Source organism: Pongo abelii, chromosome 13 (genome assembly GCF_028885655.2).
Source record: "Pongo abelii isolate AG06213 chromosome 13, NHGRI_mPonAbe1-v2.0_pri, whole genome shotgun sequence".
In the NCBI taxonomy this organism is placed as follows: Eukaryota; Metazoa; Chordata; class Mammalia; order Primates; family Hominidae; genus Pongo; species Pongo abelii.
Window position 1 is genome coordinate 104,567,195 of NC_071998.2, and position 25,397 is coordinate 104,592,591.

Consider the following 25,397-nt stretch of genomic DNA (forward strand, 5'->3'; position numbering starts at 1 on the left):
TCCACAGAGGAGGCTAGGGGAAGTGGAGATGAGGCAGGGGACTGAGCTTAAAGGAAGCCACAGGAGTTGAGTAGTGCTCATGGGAATTAAGAAAGGATGTTTCTACTGTGAAGGAAAAAGCTATTAGATCTAATGAGTACTGGGGGGTTGTATCTTTATGAAATGTTATTTATAAATTTATGATTTGAAAAAGCTATGTAGATTATGTAGATTTGGCCAGGCACGGTGGCTCACACCTATAATCCCAGCACTTTGGGAGTTGGAGTCGGGCAGATCACTTGAGGTCAGGAGTTCACGACCAGCCTGGCCAACATGGTGAAATCCTGTCTCTACTAAAAATACAAAAATCAGCCAGGTGTGGTGGTGCAGGCCTGTAATCGCAGCTATTTGGGAGGCTGAGGCAGTAGAATTTCTTGAACCCAGGAGGCGGAGGTTGTAGTGAGCAGAGATGGCACCACTGCCCTCTAGCCTGGGCGACAGAGCAAAAGTCCTTCTCAAAAAAAAAAAAAGGAACGCCTGTAATCCCAGCCCTCTGGGAGGCTGAGGCAGGCGGATCACCTGAGGTCAGGAGTTTGAGACCAAGACCAGCCTGGCCAATGTGGTGAAACCCCATCTCTACTAAAAATACAAAAAATTAGCTGGACGTGGTGGCCGGTACCTGTAATCCCAGCTACTAGGGAGGCTGAGGCAGGAGAATTGCTTGAACCTGGGAGGCAGAGGCTGCAGTGAGACAAGATCGTGCCACTGCACTCCAGCCTGGGTGACAGAGCAAGGCTCTGTCTCAAAATAAAATAAAAAAGAAAAAGCTATGTAGATTAGATAGGTGATACAGCACTGTGGTAAAGAGATAATAGAGGTAACAGCAGTACTGCTTCGTACGGTTTAAGAGTTAATACTTAGGGCTGAGTGTGGTGGCTTATGCCTGTAATCCCAGTATTTTGGGAGGCCAAGGCAGGAGGATTGCTTGAGCCCAGGAGTTGGAGACCAGCCTGGGTAACACAGCTAGACCCTGCCTCAAATTAAAAAAAAAAAAAAATAAAGCCGGGTGTGGTGGCTCACACCTGTAATCCCAGCACTTTGGGAGCCCGAGGCGGGTGTATCACGAGATCAAGAGATTGAGACTATCCTGGTCAACATGGTGAAACCCCATCTCTACTAAAAATACAAAAATTAGCTGGGTGTGGTGGCGTGCACAGCTGTAGTCCCAGCTACTCGGGAGGCTGAGGCAGGAGAATCACTTGAACCAGGGAGGCGGAGGTTGTAGAGAGCCGAGATTGTGCCACTGCACTCCAGCCTGGTGACACTCTGTTTAAAAAAAAATAAAAATAAAAAAAATAAAAAAGGGTTAATACTTGAAAGCAGTTAGTGCGACACAGTAGGGGGCTCAATAAATGAAGCTGCTGAGAATCTAGTATGTATAGGGTGCCCAGCACATCCATGAAAAGCTCTTGCACCGGCCGGGGGTGGTGGCTCACCCCTGTAATCCTGGCATTTTCGGAGGCTGAGGCAGGTGAATCACGAGGTCAGGAGATCGAAACCATCCTGGCTAACACAGTGAAACCCCACCTCTACTAAAAATACAAAAACAAAATTTGCCAGGCGTGGTGGCGGGCGCCTGTAGTCCCAGCTACTAGGGAGGCTGAGGCAGGAGAAAGGCGTGAACCCTGGAGGCAGAGCTTGCAGTGAGCCGTGATGATGCCACTGCACTCCAGCAGGTGTGTTGGCTCACGCCTGTAATCCCAGCACTTCGGGAGGCTGAGGCAGGTGGATCACCTGAGGTTAGGAGTTTGAGACTAGCCTAGCCAACATGGTGAAACCTTGTCTCCACTAAAAATATAAAAATTAGCTGGGCATGGTGGTGGGTGCCTGTAATCCCAGCTACCTGGGAGGCTGAGGCAGGAGAATTGCTTGAACCTGGGAGGCGGAGGTTGCAGTGAGCCGAGATCATGCCACTACACTCCAGCCTGGGTGACAGATTGAGACTCTGTCTCAAAAAAACAAAACAAAACAAATGCTCTTGCAGTAGTTCAGAGCCCTTGCCTGTGAATGAGCAGCACCTGCTGGTCATCCAAGGCGATGCAGGATCTCATGTTTACAAAGGTCTGGCCAAGTCCACACGCCAAAAACTGTATGGAGAGTATCATCAGGGGCTGTCTCCAAAAACACACTATGAACAAGCAGCATGAAACAGGAGGCATCATTTTTTAACAAGACTTTTATTTGTACAAAGCATTACAATCTTCTCAGCATTCTTCACTCACAAACTTTTCACTGTATTTAACAAGTTAACAGTGTCAAACTTCACGTCACTACCTGTCAAACCCCAAGCGCTCAACTTAGAAACAAAAAGTGCTTGGAGTACTGAATGGAAACAGAAAAAGGCTAAGAAAGGCCAAGAGAGAGATTTTAGAAGCAGTTAAAGAGGATGGTTTGGGGAGAGTTAGATTCCTGAGCACCATCAGATTTCCCTTAAGGTTCAGAGGGGCTTCACAAAATAATTTTTAGTAAGACATGAGACAAAATTAGCCAGGCTTGGTGGCACGCATCTGTAGTCCCAGATACTCAGGAGGCTCAGGCAGGAGGATCACCTGAGCCCAGGATTTCAAGGATGCAATGAGCTATGATCATGCCACTGCACTCTAGCCTGGGCCAGAGTGAGAGACCCCATCTCTTAAAAACAAAAAGTGAGATTAGAACTAAGGAATCAAGAGATCAGAGGAACTCACACTTTGGAGTATTAAGCAGGTAATCAAAGCATACAGACTGACAGAAGTGAGAAAAGGAGGGAGACAAGAAAGTGGGATGGGGAGCAGAGGAGAGGCAGGAGAGAGAAAGGAAGCAAGAGGCGCAGAGGGAGAAAGCTGTGCCTAGAGAAAATCAAGTTTGGCACTCATCGTGAATTGAAGAATGAAAAGCCAGTCACAAGTCTGGGAGATGGACTACAAGAAGAGGAAGGCTGGGGTTTTACACCTTCCAGGAGGTGATGACAAATCCTAAAGCTGTACAGTAGCAGAGAGTAAGGTACATCTGACACTATGCCATCTGTTTTTGTAAAAGTAAGACACTGGCACCATGCCTGACTAATACCATTCCACACTGCTGATTTAAGAATATCTGTGATCAGATTACTACCACACCAGCAGGCCGATCATCTACAGGCAATATAGAAAGGTTTTGGGCCAAGTGGGTCTATGGAAAACAAAATTCAATTAATGCTTCTGTCAAGTGAAGAGACAGAACAGATTTTGTTATTCTCCCACAGCATTTTAGTAGTTTCCTAAAGCTTACTCATTCTGAGCAGTCTTAGTAAGCTACTATTGTCAAAGACTGTGCAATCAAACATAGGCTGACCATAAGCAAAGCCCCAATTTTTCCTGAGCCTTGGCTGCCTCTGTGATCTGGAACACAGCAGGCAGCATGGAAGTTATTATTACTTATTTGGGGGAATAGGGAAGACTGCAGATCAAAAACCATCTAACCATACATTTAAGTAAACAAAAGCGAGCAAACTGACTAATTTAGCCGTTCAGAATCCCTGTTGTCGAAAGGTCATAACCTTCAGATTGATGAAGCAAAACAGGATTCTGCTACTCAGATGCTCTGAGTTTGGTAAGTGCTGGTTTTGATGGTATTTCTAGTCAGTTTTTATTCTGATCTTTTCAGGCACTTTTGCCTAAGACTACTCTGCCCAGCATGGAAAAACTTCACAGAAACATGTAGCACGTCTCATCTCAAGTGGTACCTTCCAAGGTGCCACAGTCTCCCGCCCTATTCAGTTGTCTACTTCTTCCTCTTCATTCTGTTCTTCTTCTTCCAGCCTTTCTTCGTCTTCATCATTGTCCTCATCCCTGCTCTTGTCTTGCTCTTCCGAGTCTGTTTTTTTGTCTTTGTCCTTCTTCTTTTGCTCTGAGGCCTCCTTCTTGCCTTTCTGCTCCCGCCTATATGCTGTAAGGAGGAAAGAAGGGGTTAGGAGACAGAGCTGAAAGTGAGCCAGACAGACTGCCGGAGCTAATTACATTGTACAATTGGAAAAACGGAGGCAGATGGGCGCGGTGGCTCACGCCTGTAATCCCAGCACTTTGGGAGGTTGAGACGGGCGGATCACCTGAGGTCAGGAGTTCAAGACCAGCCTGGCCAATATGGTGAAACCCTGTCTCTACAAAAATAAAAAATTAGCCGCACGTGGTGGCGTGCACCTGTAGTCCCAGCTACTTGGGAGGCTGAGGCAGGAGAATTGCTTGAACCCAGGAGGAGGAGGCTGTGGTGAGCCGAGATCCCACCACTGCACTCCAGCTTGGGTGACAGAGCAAGACTCCGTCTCAAAAAAAAAAAAAAAAAGAAAAACAAGACAAAAACAAAAACGGAGGCAGAGAAGGAAAAATAACTTGCTCAGCATCACAAAACAGATCTGAGGTGGTGCCCACCGAACTGGGTCGAGTCACATCAAGTGCTGGCTTACTGGACTTAAAGGGACCCGCGCTGAGAAAGGCTCAGGGCCTGGTGAACAGGTCACACAGGATGATCATCTTCTATGTGGTTTAGAAGACAGGAGGCTCGTTACCTTCCAGAGCTTCTTTCAATGGGGTAACGAACCGCTGGAACTCCATCTCTTCCATGGCTGAGAGCACATCACTGGCATTCAGCGTCTTCCGCTTTCCTTTCATTGCAAAGTTGTTAGCACTGAGAGAAGAGAAAAGCTGTCAAGACTCCCTCTTGTTTGTAAGGGGTGAGTGGGAAAAGGAGCACCCAGAGGTGGAACGGGAAAGCCTGCCTCTTACATGCATGGATTTTGGTGTGACAGGGATAAGTCCTTCCCTTCTCTGCACAAAAAAGCTAAAGCAAAGTTACTTTGTTGTGGTATTTCGCTTCAGAACTTGTAAGAACTGGCAGAGGGCTGTGAACCTGTCCCCACCGAGGAAGGACACAATCGTTGGGGTTTGTGAGGTCCCGGCCAGCAACTCCCAGCCAGGTATCCCCGCGCCTCCCTTATGCCTCTGTCCCGCTCACCAGGATGTGGCGTACAGCACGAAGACGCTGGCGGCGCGGGAGATGGCGCTCCGGGCCTCCTTGGAGATGTTGACACCGTCCGGGAGCTGCGAGGAGACCGGGGGTGAGCAAAGCTGCCGTTCCAGAACCTGCTTCCCTCCTGCCCGTTCGTCCGCCCCCCCCCCCGAGCTGCTCACCGCCTCCTTGATGATCCTGGTGATGACGGCGTTGGGCAGGTTTAGGTCCTCGGGCCTCTCCGCCATCGCCGCCGCTGGGGCTTAAACTCCCCTTCGCCTCCGCTTCAGGGAGCTACTGCGTCCGGACTTCCCGCGTCGCTACGGTCTGATCCTCCGAGGCTTCCGTCCCGCCCCACGTGGCCTACAGGTCCCACAGTGCTCCGAGCGCCATAGCCTCCCTCCTCCCCCCACAGCCCCGCCTCTGCCTCAAATACCGGCGCATCCGGATTTTGAAGCCGCAGTGGTTTTGGCCCGCCAAGGTTTCCATCCAACCCCACCGCACCTCGCACGCCCCTCCCCAGGTCCGTTTCGCTGCTTCTCGCCATTGCCGCGTCGGGAACCTTATCACCAACTTATTTGGCTCAATGGAGCTTCCGTCCGTTTCCCATGGTGCTCTGCGCCGCTGCTTGGCGACGGCGCGGCCGGGCGTAGCGTGTGGGAGACGCAGGCGTGGCTGACTCAGCTGGGCGGGTCCCTTTAGGACGCGAGGCAGGCTCTGGCCCGCCGGGTCCGTTAATCTCCTCACCGCGCCGTAAGGGGCCAGGTTTTACCACTTGATTTAGCAACCCTAAGTGGTTTGGAATCTGCTTTGCTGTCACAGGACCTCAGCCCGTCGTAATCAGATTCTCCCACTTTCTTTTTTCTTTCCTGGAATGGAGCGGGCAATCTTTTTCCTTCTCTACCGAAGTTGATGTTCATTTTTAATCTTTTCGCCCCTCACATCTTTGTAATAATGGTACTAAGACTGAGTGTTATTTACATTTTATTGTTGTTGTTTGTTTTTAACGCGAACTATTTAGGCAGCCCAGAGATAATGCTGGCCATATAGAGATGCGTCTGATTAGGTCTCAGGAGCCAATTCGGGCTGGGCAGGTAACGAAAGGGCGAGAAGCAGCCTTTTCATTGTATGAAGAATGCAACATCACATTCGCTTTCAAAAACAAACCGTGTTAAAATTGTATTTATTTTTCAGTTAAATTGTTCGTCATACATCTTTTCCAGTTAAAACCATTCTCAAGGTTTTGAAATGGCGTTTTTTTTTTTTTTTTTGAGACAGAGTCTCACTCTGTCGCCCAGGTTGGAGTGCAGTGGCGCGATTTCGGCTCACTGCAAGCTCCGCCTCCCGGGTTCACGCCATTCTCCTACCTCAGCCTCCGGAGTAGCTGGGACTACAGACGCCCGCCACCACGCCGGGCTAATTTTTTTGTATTTTTAGTAGAGAAAGGGTTTCACCGTGTTAGCCAGGATGGTCTCGATCTCCTGACCTCGTGATCCGCCCGCCTCGGCCTCCCAAAGTGCAGGGATTACAGGCGCGAGCCACCGCGCCCGGCGCAATGGCGTTTTAAGTTGTTTTAAAGTTATTTTTATATTAAGTTCGTAGAAATTCTCACTCCCACTGATTTTATTTATTTTTTAATGTTTAAAATTTCTTGACAGGATCTCACTCCGTCCCCCAGGCTGGAGTGCAGCGGCACGGTCTCGGCTCACTGTAGCCTCGACCTCCCTGGCTCAGGTGGTCCTCCCACCTCAACCCCAAATAGCTGGGGCTACAGGTGCGTTCCATCACACCCAGCTAATTTTTTGTATTTTTCGTAGAGACAGGGTTTCACCATGTTGCCCAGGCTGGTTTCGAACTCCAGGGCTCAAGTGATTCGCCCTCGGCCTTGCAAAGTGCTGAGATTACAGGCGTGAGCCACCACGCCCAGCCTCCCACTGAGAATTAATGCTGCTTTTTTTTCCCGTCAAGCATGCGGTCCCAAGTCGCCCTGTAGTTTTCTTGCTTTCAATAGAAGCCTGATTATAGAGAAATATTTTAAAACAAAAGAGCAAATGCTATGATAAATGGCAACTGAAAGTGCTTCAATTAGAGACCATAAGGTCTGGTGGGGGAACTCCGCTTGGATAGAACAGACCTGGCTGAAACCGTCAGGGCTGCTTAGCGATAGTCAGTTGCTCTTCAACTGGAGTTGGTCCCAGTGTTGTCAAGTATTTTGGTCTCTAAAAGGAGCCAGAAATCTGGACATTGTGGGCTATTTCAATTTTAAAATTGATTCAAAGTGCCAGCCAAACAAAACAAGTAATAGGCCAGGTGCAATGCCAGGCTGATAGTTTATCTTTGATCTAAATTCTAAAACTGTTTAGAACAGGGAGTTTGTTTATTACTGTTCATGTCCAAAGCAGGTCCCCTCACATATTTAGTAATCAATAAATATGTTGAATAAAAGAAAGAAATGGACACTGTCCTTAAAAAGTTCTTAGGGATAAGGTGGTAGTTAGTGATTGCCTAAAACACCTCTAGAAAGGAAAAGATGATAATATTTATTGAACACCTCCCGTGAATAAAAGTACATTATCTCATTTAATGCTTCTGCAGTCCTACTTAGGGATTCCCCTCTTTCTGCTTATTTTATTTATTATTTTTTGTGGAGAGGGGGTAACTCATCTTGGCCTACCAAAGTGCTGTGGTTACAAACCTGAGACACCAAGTCAAGACCCCTCCCCCTACTTGAAGGAGAGGTGTGAAGTCACTTGTCAAAGGCCATATGGCCAGTGAATGAAAAGCTAATGGCCTCTGATGCAACTAGGAGTGTCTAGTGATTTGCTATTTGAGCAAACACATTCATTGCTGGTGGGTATTTTATCTGCCTGCATGGGAACTGAAGCACATTGGAAAATGAAACGTGTCTTCCAGGAATTTGGGCCTTCTAAGACACTTCTGTGACTACTTTGGTCATAATTTGATAATGCTTTTTGGAGATGGTGGCATCTTCTCCCTGATGACTAACGAAGGGGAAAAGGAAAGGATGCAAATATTTATTTGGAACAATATGCCAGGCTTTTAATATCCATTAACTAATTTTTATAATGACCCTGTGAAATAAGCTTATCCTCATTTTACAGTGGAGGCAACAGGCTCAGACTGGTTAAGTCCCAGGTCACTCAACTATTAAATAGCCAATTACGAGACCTGAAGTCATTCTGCTCTCAAACTCTTGCCATTCTACTTTGTGCTGAGATATTTTCATACTTGCTTGTTACCCAATCTTTAATTATTTTGTGGCCATCATTTACCTATATAGGTTCAATAGAAATATTTTATACTGTGAGTTCAAATTAAGATCTGGACTGTATGGTTAACGTATAATACTCCCTAATTATGTAGTTGTTGATTTTCCAGAGGACTAGAGTGCTGCAGGGTTGGCCTTTGGCCTAAACCATTTTTAGCTATGGACTTGCCAGATGAGAGCCAGTGGGATGAAACCACCTGTGGCTTGGCTGTTTGTCAGCACCCACAATGCTGGGCAACTATCCGCCGCATTGAGAGGGGCCATCCTCGAATCCTTGGCTCATCCTGCAAAACTCCCCTGGATGCTGAAGGTGAATTAGCCAGCTTCTGTCCTCTCCCTCATGAGGTCCTTAATGTATTTACGTATGTGGCTCCCTTTCTCCAGGCAGCAGGTTAACATGTTTTCTTCTGGTCTGCCTTAGATAAACTCCCAGTGCTCACCGTGGTAGACATCTCAGATTCCTGCTTTGCACCTCGTCATTTACCAGAATGTACCTTTACTAAGGCCCATTCTTTATTGTCTCGGAGTTCAAAGTTTTACTCCAAATTTCATGGCAGGTAAATTATCATGGAATCTTCCTTTAACAGCCTATTGTCTCAGAATTCTGGATTATGATTTTCGTTATCCATTAGTATACTTTGAGAAAGCTAAATTAAAAAGAAAATACCAATTGGGTTAAAGAAGTGGTGAATAGGCAGTGGGAAACAGAAAGAAACCCTTCCTGCTTGTGCTCTAGGAATTGGTTAATTTGGGAGGTATATTGGTTTGGTAGGGCTGTCATAACAAAATACCATAGACTGGGTGCCTTAAACAACAAAATTTATTTTCTTATAATTCTTGAGGCCAGAAGTCCAATATCAAGGCGTTGCCAAGACTGTTTACTTTTGAGACCACTCTTGGTTTGTAGATGGTAATTTTTTATACCCTGTGTCCTTTTTATTTATTTTTTTTGAGACAGGGTCTCACCCTGTCACCCAGGCTGGACTAGAGTGCAATGGTGCGATCATAGCTCACTGCAGCCTCAACTTTCCGGGCTCAAGCGATCCTCCCACCTCAGCCTCCCAAGTACTAGGACTACAAGTGTGCACCACCACGCCTGGTTAATTTTTGTTTTTTTTTACTTTTATTAGAGATGAGGTCTTGCTTTGTTGCCTGGTCTGGTCTTGAACTCCTGGCCTCAAGTGATCCTCCTGCTTGGCCTCCCAAATTGTTGGGATTACAGGCGTGAGACACCATACTGAGCCCCTCTTCCTATGTGTTAACATGGTCTTCCCTCTGTGTGTCTGTGTCTTAATTTCTTCTTACAAGGACACCAGTCTTACTGGGTTAGGGCCCCCTCATGTGACTTCATTTTTACCTTAATAACTTTTTAAAATCCATAGCTCCAAATACAGTCAAATTCTGAAGTACTAGTTGGGACTTTAACAGATGAATTTTGGGAGGACACAATTCAGCCCATCTTAACAGCATCTGTATGTATGGACAGAAAACTGTCCATATATGCTGTCTTTCTTTTTTCTTTTTTGAGACAGAGTCTCACTCTGTCACCCAGGCTGGAGTGCAATGGCACAACCTCTGTCTCCCAGGTTCAAGCAATTCTCATGCTTCAGCCTCCCGAGTATCTGGAATTACAGGCGTGCACCACCATGCGTGGCTGATTTTTATGTTTTTAGTAGAGACGGAGTTTCACCATGTTGGCCAGGCTGGTCTCAAACTCCTGACCTCAAGTGATCCACCTGCCTCAGCCTCCCAAAGTGCTGGAATTACAGGTGTGAGCCACCATGCCCAACCCTGTCTTTCTATTTCCTTTTTTTTGGTGGGGGATAGGGTCTTACTTTGTTGCCTAGCCTGGAGTACAGTGGCACCATCTCGGCTCACTGCAACCTCCACCTCTTGGGTTCGAGTGATTCTCCAGCGTCAGCCTCCCAAGTAGCTGGGACCACAGGCAGGCGCCACCACTCCTGGCTAATTTTTGGATTTTTTGTATAGACAGGTTTTTGCCATGTTGCCCAGGCTGGTCTCGAACTCGTGAGCTCAAATGAATTGTATGCTTAAAAATGGCTAAAATGGTCAATTTTTGTTATGTATATATTTACCACAGTAAAAAACTCATATCGTTATATTTTCATATCACTTGCTATTTTTCTTATTTTTAAAAAGACATGTTACATGCATGGATGAATGAATAACGTAAAGGGGTTATCCTGTAATCCCAGAGTGTTGGGATTACAGGCGTGAGCCCCCATGCCCGGCCCCTGTCTTTCTATAATAATATTTTATTTTTAGGTATGAAACTATTTGTAAGCTCCTAAAGGAAAAAGCAGGGCTTTTCTTTTTCTTTTCTTGAGTCTCCTACAATGTCTATGTACCCGATGAGTGCTTGCTGATACATGAAACCAAGGGACAGGTATCTGTGGAAAACTTAGACTTAAAAAATTCGAAGACTTTGTTACCTGGAATCAAAGCACCAGTGGTGGCTCTTATAGTAGTTTCTTTTCTCTTGTTCCATTTAAGTAGCCCCTGATGATTTCTCTTTGGCTAACAATAGTATAGGAAGAGGTATGACTATTTTCATGTTCTCTAGGACTTTAACTCTGGTTAAACAGCGGTGTTTCTCAGTCAGGACCTATGATATGCTTCACATTCATACCCAGGGACACACTCCGCCCCTGCCATGCCCACCGTGTATAGCGCAGAGCTGTGAGAGAGCTGCCTCCTCTAGTCATTTCCCTGTTTCCACGCCTTCTTCCTTCAGTGTGTCTTGCTTTCTGCTCAACACTCTTTGTCGGAGACCAGTCCCTCATGACATGGTGGGTTTTTGCAGTGGCTTCTGAACTGATTTCCCTGCCTTTTCTCCATGAAGCTATTTTACATATGGCCAACAGATTAATCTTCCAAAAATATTGCTTTGTTCATTTCCTTGCTTGAAAAGCCCGTTTATCAGAACTTTGTTTACTAGAGAACAGACTCAAACCTCCCAACTCTGGACTGGTGGCCTCTCTCTTTACTGTCTGGCTCCTCTAATCAGAGTCCTCTCTTCTTGACACCAACTTTTCCTCTGGCGAGACTGGTTTTCTGATTGTGCTTTTCTGTCATGCGGTTTCCTAAACCGTAAAGGCCCTCTTCCTTCCTGTCACTTCATTAAGTCCCTTTCCTGGCCTGTAAGGCCCTACGAGATCTGGCCTTCCTACTGGACCTCATCTCGCATTTCTCCCTTCCTTGTTGAGTAGGCTCCGGCCACACTGCTCTTTCAATTCCTCATCTATGCCACACCTTCCACCCCAGGGCTTATGGCCCTACTGTTTCTTCTGAGTAGAACACTTTTTCTCTCAACTAAGTTTTTTTTTTTTTTTTTTTTAAACACTATTGACGTTTTGGACCAGATAATTCTTTGTCCTTTGGGGCTGTCTTATTTTAGCTACTTCCCTGGCCTCTACCCATTGAATACTAATAGTACCCTACCTCCGGTTATGACAACCAGAAACGCCTCCAGACATTACCAGATGTCCCCTGGGGGCAAAATTGCCCCCTCGTTGAGAAATACTGCCCTAGATCCTTCCAGCTAATTCCTTTCGGTCATTGAGTTTAAGCTTAAATGTTGCTTTTTCACAGAAGTCTTCCTCAACCAGTCTATTTAAAATTTCCTTACACCCTCATCGTCATTTAACCAAGCATCATTTTTCTTCAGTTTTTCTGATCTGAAATGATTTTTTTGATTTGTTTGCCGCCTCTCATGAGAATATCAGTCCCTACAAGAGCAGGGACCATATGTTTCTTTTGTTGGCTGCTCTGTCTCCTATGTCTTCAACAATGCATGGCATTTAGTGGAAACATAATAAGTATTTGTTGATTGAGAGAATATGGTCCTTTTCTTCTGTCAAGGTTGAGTTTCCTCATTTCCCACTAGCCTCTGATACTCTCTCTTCCAAACTACCCCCAGTACTTCAGTCCCTGACATGCTTATTGATATTTTTAAGTTTATCTCCTGTTTGTCTAGCTGGATTTTAGGCCCTTTGAAAGCAGGGGCCATGACATTTGTTTAGTCATTCAATTCACAACTGTATTTTAGTGGGGGCCACTGTGGTGAATGCTGGGATACAACAGTAAACAACATACAGTCTTTACCCTCAAGGGACTTTCAGCCTAGTTGGGGAGGCAAAGAAATAAGCAGGCCGTATAATGAGTGTCATGAGAGGACCACCCCATGGTGTGTGGAAACACCAGAAAGGTTCCCAAGCCAGGGCACTGTCTTCTGTGTAAGTGGCATCTGTGCCTAGACTGGAAGTCTGAGCAGTCTAGTGAAATTGGGGGTTGTAGGTGGGAGGTTGGCAGGAAGCGAGTTCTAAACCGTAGGAATAGCATATGCAAAGGCTTGGGGGCAAGAGGAAATTCTATCTGTATCAGGAAAATAGTTCATTGTGCCTAGAACATAGAGCAGGAATGGAAGAGTGGTCAGAGATGAGGCTGGGGAGCTGCAGTAGAAACAGGAAGCAGGAGTCTGTGTCATGTAGGACTTCATAAAGCAGGCTGAGTGTTAGGTCTTTATCTTTGTTTTGTTTTTAAATTCCACTATCATCCCTAAAGGTCTTTATCATTTACCCCTTTACGTTATTCATTCATCCATGCATGTAACATGTCTTTTAAAAAATAAGAAAAATAGCAAGTGATATGAAAACATAAGGATATTAGTTTTTTACTGTGGTATATATACACATAACAAAATTTGACCATTTTAGCCGTTTTTAAGTGTAAAATTCATTGGCATTAAGTACATTCACAATGTTGTACATCCATCAGCACTATTCATTTCCGGAATGTTTTCATCATGTCAAACAAAAACTGTATCCATTAACAGTAACTCCCCATTCCCTCCTCTTCCCAGCCCCTCTATTCTATTTTCTGTCTTTATGAACTTTCTGGTAATCTCTATTCTATTTTCTGTCTTTATGAACTTGCCTGTTCTAAGTACCTCATATAAGTGGAATCACACAACATTTGTCCTTTTATGTCTGGCTTATTTCACATAGTATAATGTTTCCAGTGTTGTAGTATATACTGTAGTCCCCCCTTATTTGCAGGAAATAAATTCTCAGACCCCCAGTGGATGCCCGAAACTGTGAAAGTACCAAACCCTATATTTACTCTGTTTTTACATATACATACATACCAATGGTAAAGTTTAATTTATAAGTTAGGTACAGTAAGAGATGAACAACAATAAGATAGAACAATTAAAATATACTGTGATAAAAACTCATGGTGTGAATATCGTCTCTTGTGGTCTCTGTCTCTCTCTCAAAATACCTTACTTATAGGTGCTCACCTATTTTCAGATCATAGTTGACTGTGGGCAAGTGAAACCATGGATAAAGGACTACTGTATCAGAATTTCATGACTTTTAAAAGCTGAATGATATTCTATTGTTTGTATATACCGCATTTTGTTTATTTAACATATTTTGAGCATCTGCATCAAAGTACTTAATAAACTTTTATTGATGGTGATATAACTGTCTCTAGTTGGAGAGAAGAGTAGGCTATGAATTCTGTTTGATGAAACAAATAGTTTTGAAGTATTTGCCGTGTGCAATGTCTGTTTAGGAGCTGTTCCAGGAAAAACAAACAAAACTTAAGGATATGGTGAGATCCTACGTTCATTTGGTAAGCATTAAGCCCAAGGTTTTCTGTAGATAAGTAGAAGGATTTCCTCATAGCACTAACGTTATCATTCCAATAAGTCTTTTGTATTTCTGTTTTATGTGTGGAACTCGTTTTTTAGGCCTCCGAAGGGTTTACCTGACAAAAGTTTGATCCACTGTACTAATAGACTTCCCAAAGTAAGTCACAGATTTTAAAAGTACTTCTTCAACATTTTTTCTTTACTAGTGGAAATAAACTATTCTGCCTTTATTTGAAATTATTCCTCAGGAGGACTATAATCTGAACAGTAATGTTGATAGTAACCATCTAATATTGGGCCCTTACTGTATGTTAGACTCTGTGCTATCTACATGCCATATTATTTTCAGAAATCCTAGAAGCCAGTGGGATCTATTTGTATAGGTTTGGTGTAGGTGAGAATTTTCTGTCTCTATCCTGCGTAGAACATGTTCAGCTACTCAGTAAATATTGTCATCTCATAATCAGGGAAACTGGAATGCTGGAATGGCAGACCCAGATAGGCCTTAAGATCATCTCATCTGATAACTTACAAACTGTTTAGCTGTGATCTACAGTAAGAAATAGATTTTACAACAAAAATATCATGGAACAATCCTTACCCTAACTATGAGTTATGTACTCTAATATTTTCTGTCCTATTCTGTTTTATTCTATTTCATTTTTAAACAATGTGGTCTGTGATTCAAAAAATTTGATTTTATGACCTATGAATAAGTTGCAATTGCAGTTTGAAGAACACTACAATGGTTTGATAGACCACATCTATCTTATATATCTTGCAGGTGATAAAACTGAGATGGGAAGTGATTAGCTAAAGCACACAGCTAGTTAGGGGTAGAGCTAAATTAGAACTTTAGGAAGAAAAAACCCTCCTACTTAACTACAGTAAAGAGAGATTTACTATTCTTTGCAGTCCTACTGGATGCCTTTTATTTTTTTCTTGAGATGTTTCACTTTTCAATATCATGTGTAGTGGAGAGTATAAGGAACTGAGATGGTAGATGGTTTTGAATGGATGAATTGATTAATCACTTTACCTCTTTGACTTCTTTAGAACAAGAGGATTAGATTAAATAATAATAACAACAATAATAATAATTATTATTATTTTAAGAGACAGGGTCTTTCTCTGTCACCCAGGCTGGAGTGCAGTGATAAGATCATGGCTCATTGTAGCCTCAAACTCCTGGGTTCAAACCATCCTCCTGCCTCAGACCCCTGAGTAACTGAGACTACAGGTACACACCACCACACTTGGCTAATTAAAAACTTTTTGTAGAAACAGGGTCTCACTATGTTGCCCAGGCTGGTCTCAAACTCCCAGCCTCAAGCAATCCTCCTACCTCTGTCTACCAAAGTGCATGAGTTGTCATGCCTGGCCTAGATTAAATTATTTTAAGTTAATTATTTGAAGAGATAATGTATGAAGATGATTTTTAAATTCAAAAAGCATTAAAGGATTTATAATGAAAAGGAATCTCTCCTATTACCTCCAAGTCCATCAGTTTGTCTTCACAGGGACAACCTTATTTTGAATAGTTTTTTCGTGTGTGTATCTTACCAGGAATATGGACTAGGTGATTTACAAGATTTCCTTGAGCACTAGTGTTCTAGGATCCTAAATAGCTAAATGTGAGAAGAGTTAGCCTTTGACTTTTATATAAATGCCTATAATTGTAGTCAGACTGTAAAAGAAAACACCTTGCTTCTGTTTCTATAAGTTCTCTTCCTGCTCCCAAACTGCAGATTGTAATGTCTGCAGGATCTAAGTCTTTGGAGTGGAGTGGGCAGGATAAGTAATGTTCCTGTAGGTAAGCCCCAGGGCAGCCTCATGTGGGATCGGATTGGGAGTTGCTAAATGCTACCCTGATGGCACAGGGAAGCAGGGGAGATTATTTGCTTATTAATACTCACTCTTGCAGATACCTATACTGATATTTGATGGAGTAGTCTGTTTTTTTTTGGGAGAATATTATGAAGATGTCTTGGAGATGGGAAACTTAAAATCATCTTCTGTGCCACCGAACTCTTTGCTTAGCATATCCTTAATCTGATATAGGGCTTAGCACCTCAAGCCATACATAGGCTTTATATCTTTCTCTTAGCTTCCAGTGTTGAATTTGAATGAGACGCAACTTCCCTGCCCTGAAGATGTTAGAAATATGGTTGTATTGTGGATCCCAGAAGAAACAGAGATACATGTGAGGTGAGTATCATATCTGGAACTCAGAGGACTTTGACTCTATAAATCCCTGATGTCTTCTGCAGGCCTCCTTTTTGTGATCTCCCATTTAGCCAGCTCATTGCAAGTAGCAGGAGGCCAAGCAGAGAAGGTCGTGGTCTCTTGCATCTGCCTTTTGCTACACTGGAATTTTAATGTAATGCATTTTGAGATTCATGCTGTGGGACTTCTCCATATCAAATTTTACATGGCAGTAAATAGCATACAAGATAAGGCTCAACTTACTTATAAGCCTTGACTAAGAAATAAATGCTCTCTCTTAGTTTTTCTTATTAGCCACTTGCAACAAGCGAAAAAGTTCTCAGTGAAGCATGTGAATGTCTGTTCTCAACCCCAGGGCCTAGTGCAGTGTACAAAAGCGATAGCATATAGGACTTGTGTACAAAACAGAGTGTGACAAAGATTATTTGGTGAAGGCCGAAAGGCTTGCTAATATTGACAACCATGGGGAAAGTGTTTGGTTCTTCTTTCCTGATCCTTGAGGCTTTCAGGTTCTTAAGTGACATTTAGAGATGATGAAACTTAAGAACTTCTTTGTATTTCATTTTGTTTTTCTTTTTAAAAAATAATCCTGTGGGTGCTTCTCTCTATATATATGCATTTGTGTGTGTGTATATGGTATAAACAAATGAAAAACAACCATAAGGATTTATTTCCTTTCGTGTGAAAGAAGCTCAGAAGTAGGCAGGCTAGGGCATGTGAGCTCCATGAGATAATTAGAAACCAGAGCTCCTTCTAGCTTTTTGGGCCATCATCCTTAGCCCATGGATTCCAACTTCTAAGGAGTTTCATGGGTGCTTTTAAGGTATAAGTTGGCTACTAGAGCTCCAGCTATCATATCCATGTCCCAGGCAAGGAGGAAGAGGTCAGAGCGAAAAATACTTCTTACGAAACATCTTTGTGTCAAGCAGTGAGGATTTAGTGAACCAAATAGATTTGGTCCCTGTCCTGTTGGAGCCTTGTCAGGGGGAGTCAGCCATTACAGACATAACCACACCTATATATATCATTTCTAATTTGGATTCATGCTATGAAAGTAGATAACTGGATTGCTTGAGAGAATAATGGGAAACCTAATTTAGATATGAGGATGGGGGGTCTTTTTAGCAGAAGGTACTTGGGCAGCAGTTACTGCTGGGTTCCCAACCAGCTATTTTCGAGTACTGATCAAAGATAGGAATCTTTGTGGTCATCATTCACAAATATCCTTGGAGCTTCTGTTTAAGCTATCTGGGAATAAGTTATGCTTATTCTTATTTCAAGTCCAGCTGAGAAGCATGTTTTGTTTTGTTTTGTTTTTCTCCAGCCAGCATGGGAAGAAGAAAAGAAAGAACTCGGCAGTGGTGAGTTTGATGTTTTTGTGCAAACCTTTATAATATTGCTATGTAGAGTTTATTTTGTTTTCCTTTCAGGTCTCCTCCACCTTACCCCCGTTCTTTCCTGAAATGATCCAAATCTGCTAAAGAAAACCCTTCTTTAGGAATAATTAACCAAACCATTCTCTATTCAGAGACTCCTTTTTTCTGTCTCCTCCCTGTAGGGAGATGAAGAGCACCTTGAGATAGTAGGGGGAACTGTTGCATGTTCAGGGGGAGTTTTTGGTCAATTAAAAACAAATCCCCAATGTGATGAGATAGAATTTCAATGGACTAGGAGTTATAAGACCTGGGCTTCTAATTCTAATTGTACCATTTATGGGTAAATGTGACCTTGGATAAGTCACTGTAAGACTGCTATGTCCATGAGAGTAGTGTCTTGGTTCATTCTGTTCATTGCTGAATCCCCATCCCTAGCCCTGTGCCTGACACATAATTAGACAATAAATTTTTGTTCAGTTTGTTGAGTGAGTAAATGAATGACCTTTCTGGAAAATTAAACAAAACAACGAATCCCTGTTTGATCTGAATACAACAATAGAGTTGGGAGCTTGAGAGGGAAACATGTGGCGTCCCTCATCGTTCAGAGGAGGCAACCATGGCTGGAGTACATGTCAGGGTGGTGTCGAGAGGCTAGAATGTTGATGAAAAGGACTAGGCTAAAAAGAGTGCTTTGGAGAATTCTTTCCATTGTTTCTCTTCCAGAAAAGCAAGTCATTTCTGGGTCTCTCTGGAAATCAGTCCGCAGAAACACGAGTAGGAACACCAGGGATGATTGTGCCTCCCCCAACCCCAGTGCAATTGTCTGAACAATTCAGTTCAGATTTCCTACCTCTCTGGGCTCAATCTGAAGCGTTACCTCAGGATCTACTGAAGGAGTAAGTATCATGTAGGTCTGTGGGAGAGCCAGAGCACCTGCTTTTTACTGAAGCTGGGATGGGTCTAAACAGTGTGCTTTTTCTGAGTAGGACTGGGAGAAAACTATCACCCCAATTTGTTTACTGAACTCTTGGACTTACCAACAGGCAGGGATGACCATCATAACCACCACCATTTGTCACACTTACCATTTGCCTGGCCCTGTGCTAGGCACATCACATGTACTTTCATTTAAATTTGCACTAGGAGGTAGGCACTATCACTCTCTTCTTTTTATGGGTGAATTATGAATAAGTGGTAGGCATAATATGTGGTCTGCAGTGAGATGACCTTTGAATTTTACATTGAAACTTAACTGGCTATATGAATTTTGGTAATGTATTTAGCCTCTTAAAGTTTCATTTTCCTCATTTGCAAAGTGGGAATAATATCTGTTCTCAGGTGTTGTAAGGTGTCGTAAAAGCACATGAGCCTGACATAGAATCAGCACTGAGTATATGCAGCCATGATGATCGTAGTTGCATCAGAAAGGTGTTACCAAATGAGCACTTGTTGGTACAGGCCTTTTCAGACCCAAAGTGGAGTTTTCTTGGAGCCCTTTACATCTCTTTCTCCTCAGCTATGCTTTCCAGGAGGAGCTGTTGCTGACTGTCTGGCTGTCCTCTGTCCCCTTCAGACTTTTGCCAGGTGGAAAGCAAACCATGCTCTGTCCGGAGATGAAGATAAAATTGGCCATGATGAAAAAGAATCTTCCCTTGGAAAAGAACCGACCTGACAGTGCGATTTCTTCTAAGATGTTTCTATCTATACACCGCCTCACCCTGGAAGTAAGAGCTAGGAAGCAGCAGGGAAGAAGCCTATGTGAAAATTCAAACCCATCTCTCCTCAAATCTGGAAAAGTTGACATTCTATTCCTTATCTCTCTTCTGCCTTTCCACTCTGAACCCATGCCCCAGAGAAGGCTGGGCTCTATGTAGGTAAAAGCCAGTCGATAGGGAAGTGTTGAGAGAGCAATGTTCTCTATTTCTTTCTTCTTTTTTTTTTTCTTTTTTGAGAGACTGGGTCTCACTCTGTCACCCAGGGTGGAGTGCGGTGGTTGATCATGGCTCACTGCAGCCTTGACCTTCTGGGATGAAGCCATCCTCCCACCTCAGCCTCCAGAGTAGCTGGGACTACAGGTGTGCGCCACCATGGCTGGCTAATTTTTAATTTTTTGTAGAGACAGGGTCTCACTATGTTGCCTAGGCTGGTTTCGAACTCCTGAGCTCAGGTAGTCTGCCCACCTCAGCCTCCCAAAGTGCTGGGATTACAGGCATGAGCCACCATGCCTGGCCATGTTCTCTATTTCTTCTGCACTTTGTTCCCCACACCTTTTCCCTTCTTCCGTAGCCCCTGGTACAATGCTGCAAAACACTGGGTTCTTAAAATGTGCTTGTTGACTGGATGAATAAACGCATTTGGGGGATACATTTGGAGAAAGGGAAAGACCTGCAGTAGAGCTTTTCATTTTCTTTTTTCTTTCTCCAGAGTCCAGCACTGCGATATCCCGAACGTTTGAAGAAATTACATAACCTGAAGACAGAAGGTAGATTTGCTGTTGCTGCTGGATCTCTAAGCACCATTTTCTGTTAGCCCACATTTCTCATACTTTAACATGGTCCAATTCAGTTATATTTGTGGCCACAGTCATACAGGGTCACATGTAGAACTCAGGAAACAATAGTTTCAGGAAGCAGCCTCTCTGACTTGGTCCTTACCAGGGAGTCACCATTGTGAAGGAAGGCACAGCAGGCATTCCAGTGGGAGAGAGGGGGCTGTTAGAAGAGGATCAAGCTGGCTCTCTGGTCACCAGGTTACAGGAAACAGCAGCAGTGGCAGCAGCGACAGCAGCAGTGGCAGCAGCGGCAGCAGCAGCAGCAGCAGCAGCAACAGAGGAAGGTGAAAACACCTATTAAGAAACAGGTAGAGTGGCAGTGAGGGGCTTGCTGGGACTGGGAGAGGTAGCTACAGCCTGGAATGGGAAGGGATGTATGAAAGGTGGGAGTCTCCTTTTTTTCTATCTGGTTATAGATATAAAGTTCTTGTCTGGTTGTAGATGTTAAATTCCTTCTTTTTGATATTCCTTTTGAAAAAAGTTTTCTTTACTTCCAAAAATCCTAATTTGTTCCTCCTGATGTGGGTTTCAGGAGGCTAAAAAGAAAGCCAAGAGTGATCCAGGGAGCCAGAGCACTTCACATAAACATCCAGTTACCACCATTCATGGCCCTCTCTATGGTAAGGGGAATATATGCTTGGTTGGGGGTGATAGGATCCCTGACAGGTAGGTATCTGAGGGCAGGAAAAGCTAAACTTGCTCTTGTCATTTTGAGACCTGCCTTTGTCAGGCACTCAGAGTTTCTTGGAATGCTTGTCTGTCTGGTCTCTCATGCACCATCCTTCCCTCATAAATTTGCTAAACAAACAAGCTGAGCCAGATGTCTGCTTCACATGAGGGCTTGAAAGATGACCATGAATATGATCACAGTCATCTTTTCCTCAGGTTCTACCTTAGAAAAGGCAGAGCACTTTGAGGATCAGGAGAGGAGCAAGCCCAGGTTATTGAAGAGAAAACCCTGAGGGCCCATTGTCCAATGAGGCAGGGAGAGCTGGGGCCCCTCACTAGAACCCCAAAAGAGTTCTAAGGAAGCAGAGCGCCGGGGCCCCCTAACCTTCCTGCCACAAGGTCGAGAGTCTCCGGAGCCTCACGTTAAAATCAATACATTGTCTAGCCCCATCCAGGAGTCAGGGAGCCAACTCTTGTCAGGCAGTTCTTTTGCTCCAGTGCTCATGCTGGACACAAGAATGGACATCTCCCTTTTTTGGAGTCGTTATTATGTCTGAGCTCAGGCATATACTTACCACTTTCCCTCCAAAATTTTTCAACTTGAGTGGAGAATGGGAGGAGGGAGAAAGAATCCCCCAAACTTTGGAGGATCGTTGTGCCCTTCTCAGACTGGACATTGCTGACTTTAATATGAAAACAACTGTTTAATCTTCAGAAAGAGCTCTCCAATCCTGGGGCACTGGGAGGGCTGAGACGAGGTTTCCTGAGAAGGATGTTGCCCTCTTGCTTTCCTTCCCATCTCACTTAGTTGTCTGATGCCAGTGATCTGCTCTAACTGAAGGTTAAAAGGTTCCTGCCCTTCTTATGGGAGGTGGACAGAATCAGGGCTTGGCCCTGGGCAGGAGGTAATGTATCCAAGGTTAGCACTCCATCTAGGGTGACCACTACCACTCCCCTGAATTCCATTCTGGTGCCTTTCGTACCCCTTCCCAATGCCTCCAATAGGAGCAGTTTTGCTTGGGTGACTGGGGTGCCTCTGTGAGGCATGTTCATAGAGCAGTGGCCTGACCTCACTGAGTTGAGAAAGGCTTTATGGAAGAGATGATTTTTGCATTGGATCTTGAGTATGTGTGGGAGTTTTCCTGATATGGAAAAGAACTCTTGAGAGGGAATAGCCTGTGCAAAGGCATCTAGGAGGATCATAGCTGCTCAGAAAACACTGAGCAGTTGAGTGTGGTTGTGGGGTTGGGTATTTAAGGGAGAGTGGTCTATCACACCAAAGAGGTAGGCAGGGGCTTGTATGGACTGCTAAGTCATTTGACCTTTATCATCCAGGCCAGTGGTGCTCCGCCTTGACTGTACACTAAGACCAATTGTGAGCTTTTATTTATTTATTTATTTGAGACGGAGTTTCGCTCTTGTTGCCCAGGCTGGAGTGCCATGATGCAATCTCGGCTCACCACAACCGCCACCTTCTGGGTCCAAGTTCAAGCAATTCTCCTGCCTCAGCCTCCCGGTAGCTGGGATTATAGGCATGCACCACCACGCCTGGCTAAGTTTTTGTATTTTTAGTAGAAACGGGATTTCTCCATGTTGGTCAGGCTGGTCTCGAACTCCCGACCTCAGGTGATCTGCCTGCCTCGGCCTCCCAAAATGTTGGGATTACAGGCGTGAGCCACTGCACCTGGCCAAGAAGCTTTTAAAACTCTAATACTCAGACTGTGTCCCAGCTATTAAGTCAGAATTTCTGGTGGTAGGAACTAGGCCTCAGCGTTTTTTGTTTGTTTGTTTGTTTTTTAAAGCTCTTCAGTTCTCCCAGTGTACAGCTAAGGTGAGAACCAGTGCTGGTAGGGAGTCGATGGAAATGCTATAATTTAGCATAATACCTCTGGTGGCAGCTTGGAAGATGTTTGTTTAGGGAAAGGGAGATTGAGAAAAGAGTGAATGAATCTACCTAGGGACTATTTGGGGAAGCAGCTGATGCAAAAGAAACATAAAACTAGAGGTTTTTGTTTTTGCTTTGTTTGTGGGTACATGAGGGATGGTGCAAGAAGATGAGTCACATTCTGGTAAGAGGAGTATTCATACGCTGTGAAAAAGTACATTAGGGTTTCTTGGAGGAATCCTGGGTCTTTTAACACACACTTGAGCGTAATCTCTAATTCTGTAATAGATGAAGTTACAGTCCCAGGTGAGCAGAATCTCAAGTAGAACTCAGACGGTCTAACTACGTTTTACCTGCCATCAAGGTCTTGTCTTTTCCTGGATGCGGAGTCACTTGTAGACTAGGGGTCACCTAGAAGCCCCCAAATAGGGTATGATATGGTAATAAGAGGAAGATTGAATGGACTCTTTGGTTACTAGGTTACAGAACTCTGCCAGGTCAGAACAGTGACATGAAGCAGCAGCAGCAGATGGAAAAAGGAACCACTTTGAAACAGGTGAGAGTGTACCAAGGCCTCTGCTAGGACCCAGTTTCAGTTATCTATTACTATGTAACAACCCCAAAGCTTAACCATAATGATTTGTTATTTCTAATGATTCTGTGGGTTGACTGGACAGTTGTTCTTCTCCTGCTTGAAGTCACTTAATGCAGCTGGGCTGAGGCTGTTGGCCAACTTGCTGGTTTTCCTTCCTGAGGCCTCTGCATGTGGCTTATTTGGGCTTTTTGATAGCATAGTAGTCTCATGAAAGCAGTTTCTTAAGGGATGGGCCTGGAACTAAAACAGTGTTACCTGTGCCACATTTTCTTGGCCAAAGAAGTCACAAGTCCATCCCAGAGAGTAAATAAGAGAATAAATAGGCCCTATCTCCTGATGGGAGGAACCGCATGTGCATACCAGAATGGGAGGAACTGTTGGAAGCCTCTTTGGAGGCCGTCTGCCCTTAGTTGGCTGCAGGGAATGGGAAGGAGTGGTTCTAGGTTCATTTGTACAGCATGGAGGGCAAAGAACGTGTGATACAAGCTTCTCTTCAGACCCAAGAGGTGGGTCTCTGGCTCATCTTAGATGTTAATTTCTCCAAGAAAAGCATCTTTTAGAAAAATTCTTTTAGTTTCCTAAAGTCTTGATTCAAATTTCCTTATACCCCAATGAATTTCAGGATTCCACAGAGAGACCAAAGATGAACTACTATGACCATGCGGATTTCCACCACAGTGTAAAAAGTAAGTTACTAGAGTAGAGGAACCTTAGTAAGTGACTGAGGAGAGGGGGAGTTGAACCTGTGTTGACCAGGATAGTTTACCTCCCTGAAGGCACAGTTCCTCTATCTCAGAGAAGTCCTAAAAAACACCCCATTTTTCCTTTTCTGTCCTCCATCTGTTGTAGTTGAGAGAAGTTTACAGGTGCAATTAATGACTGCATCTTCTTTTAGGTCCTGAATTGTATGAAACAGAACCCACTAACAAGGACATTAGTGCTCCGGTGGAAGCTGTGCCAGAAGCCCAGGCTGCCAGGCGAAAGAAGATCTCCTTTAACTTTTCAGAAATTATGGCTAGAACAGGCTGGAACTCTGAGCTCAAACTACTTAGGATTCTTCAGGACACTGATGATGAGGATGAGGAGGACCAGTCCTCTGGGGCAGAGTGAGAAGCCTCTGGAGGAATAGACTGAAGGCATTCCCTGGGGCAGCCGTGTTGCAAAGTGGGATGGCTGGTATCCTGAGGGCAGCAACGTTTCACATAAGGGCAAGAGGAGAGGGGCTTCTGCTCTCTGGAACCTTTACCAGGGCCTGAGCTCTGAGCTTAGGGATTCCATTTTCTTTGTTCACCTCTACTTGCCTCTAAAATAAATGTAGGAGAAAAATCCCCAGCCCTTTTAGATTTAGATTATTTCTTTTCCATTAGGGTCAGAATAATTTTGGTGATTAAACACAACTGCTTCTCAATCAAAAGACTCATTTTCTGTTTCTAGGAGGAAGGGAAAGATGTTTCTTGGTATCTGTTTTCTAGGTCACTCTTATCTCTGAAGCTCTGAAAGGTTTCCAGTTGTAGGAGGCTGAATTTGGCTCATGGGAGCTGCCATGATGCTCCCTAAATTTTTCTCTCATTCCCTAGAAATGGTTTCTTTTGGAGATGGGATCTACATTGTTATCAAATAATGTTCATTGTGTCGCTGGTCTTGAGCTCCTAGGCTCAAGCAGTCTTCCCTCCTCAGCCTCCCAAAGTGCTGGGATTACAGGCATGAGCCACTGTGCCCAGCCAAAAGCTCTAGTTTCTTTCTTTTTTTCTTTTTTTTTTTTGAGATGGAGTTTCGTTCTTGTTGCCCAGGCTGGAGTGCAATGGCATGATTGCGGCTCACCACAACCTCCGCCTCCCGGGTTCAAGCGATTCTCCTGCCTCAGCCTCCCGAGTAGCTGGGATTACAGGCATACGCCACCATGCCTGGCTAATTTTGTATTTTTAGTAGAGACGGGGGTCTCTCCATGTTGGTCAGGCTGGTCTCGAACTCCTGACCTCAGGTGAACCGCCCACCTCAGCCTCCCAAAGTGCTGTGATTGCAGGTGTGAGCCACCGCACCCGGTGAAAAGCTCTAATTTCTAAGGAACTGAGTCTGCAGGAAAGTTTCAGTGATGCTCATAAAGGCTCAGAATTTCAGAGTCTCA

The 25,397-nt window shown here is 44.3% G+C and overlaps 2 protein-coding genes across 3 annotated transcripts; one reads left to right on the plus strand and one right to left on the minus strand.

Annotated features, from left to right (window-relative positions):
- Window positions 1-2,200: 2,200 nt before the first annotated feature.
- Window positions 2,201-5,285, minus strand: POLE3 (DNA polymerase epsilon 3, accessory subunit; the record flags this gene model as incomplete). The annotated part of the gene is given in 4 exon segments (NM_001133412.1): window positions 2,201-3,945; window positions 4,562-4,680; window positions 5,008-5,093; window positions 5,184-5,285. Coding segments are annotated over 4 exon segments (444 nt in total). The 3' UTR covers window positions 2,201-3,772.
- A 353-nt stretch (window positions 5,286-5,638) lies between these two features.
- C13H9orf43 (chromosome 13 C9orf43 homolog) lies at window positions 5,639-24,604 on the plus strand. Of its 2 annotated transcripts, none has more exons than XM_054520481.2 (14): window positions 5,639-5,958; window positions 8,401-8,600; window positions 8,712-8,847; window positions 14,070-14,127; window positions 16,078-16,178; window positions 17,521-17,557; window positions 18,296-18,468; window positions 19,146-19,296; window positions 19,997-20,054; window positions 20,322-20,431; window positions 20,656-20,743; window positions 23,157-23,233; window positions 23,895-23,958; window positions 24,168-24,604. In XM_054520481.2, exons 2-14 carry the CDS (start codon window positions 8,450-8,452, stop codon window positions 24,380-24,382), a joined length of 1,419 nt encoding a protein of 472 aa, XP_054376456.2. In that variant the 5' UTR covers window positions 5,639-5,958; window positions 8,401-8,449; the 3' UTR covers window positions 24,383-24,604. The 2 variants fall into 2 exon arrangements, with proteins under 2 accessions (XP_054376456.2, XP_009243047.3); XM_009244772.4 differs by having other exon boundaries at window positions 5,916-6,095.
- Window positions 24,605-25,397: the final 793 nt, after the last annotated feature.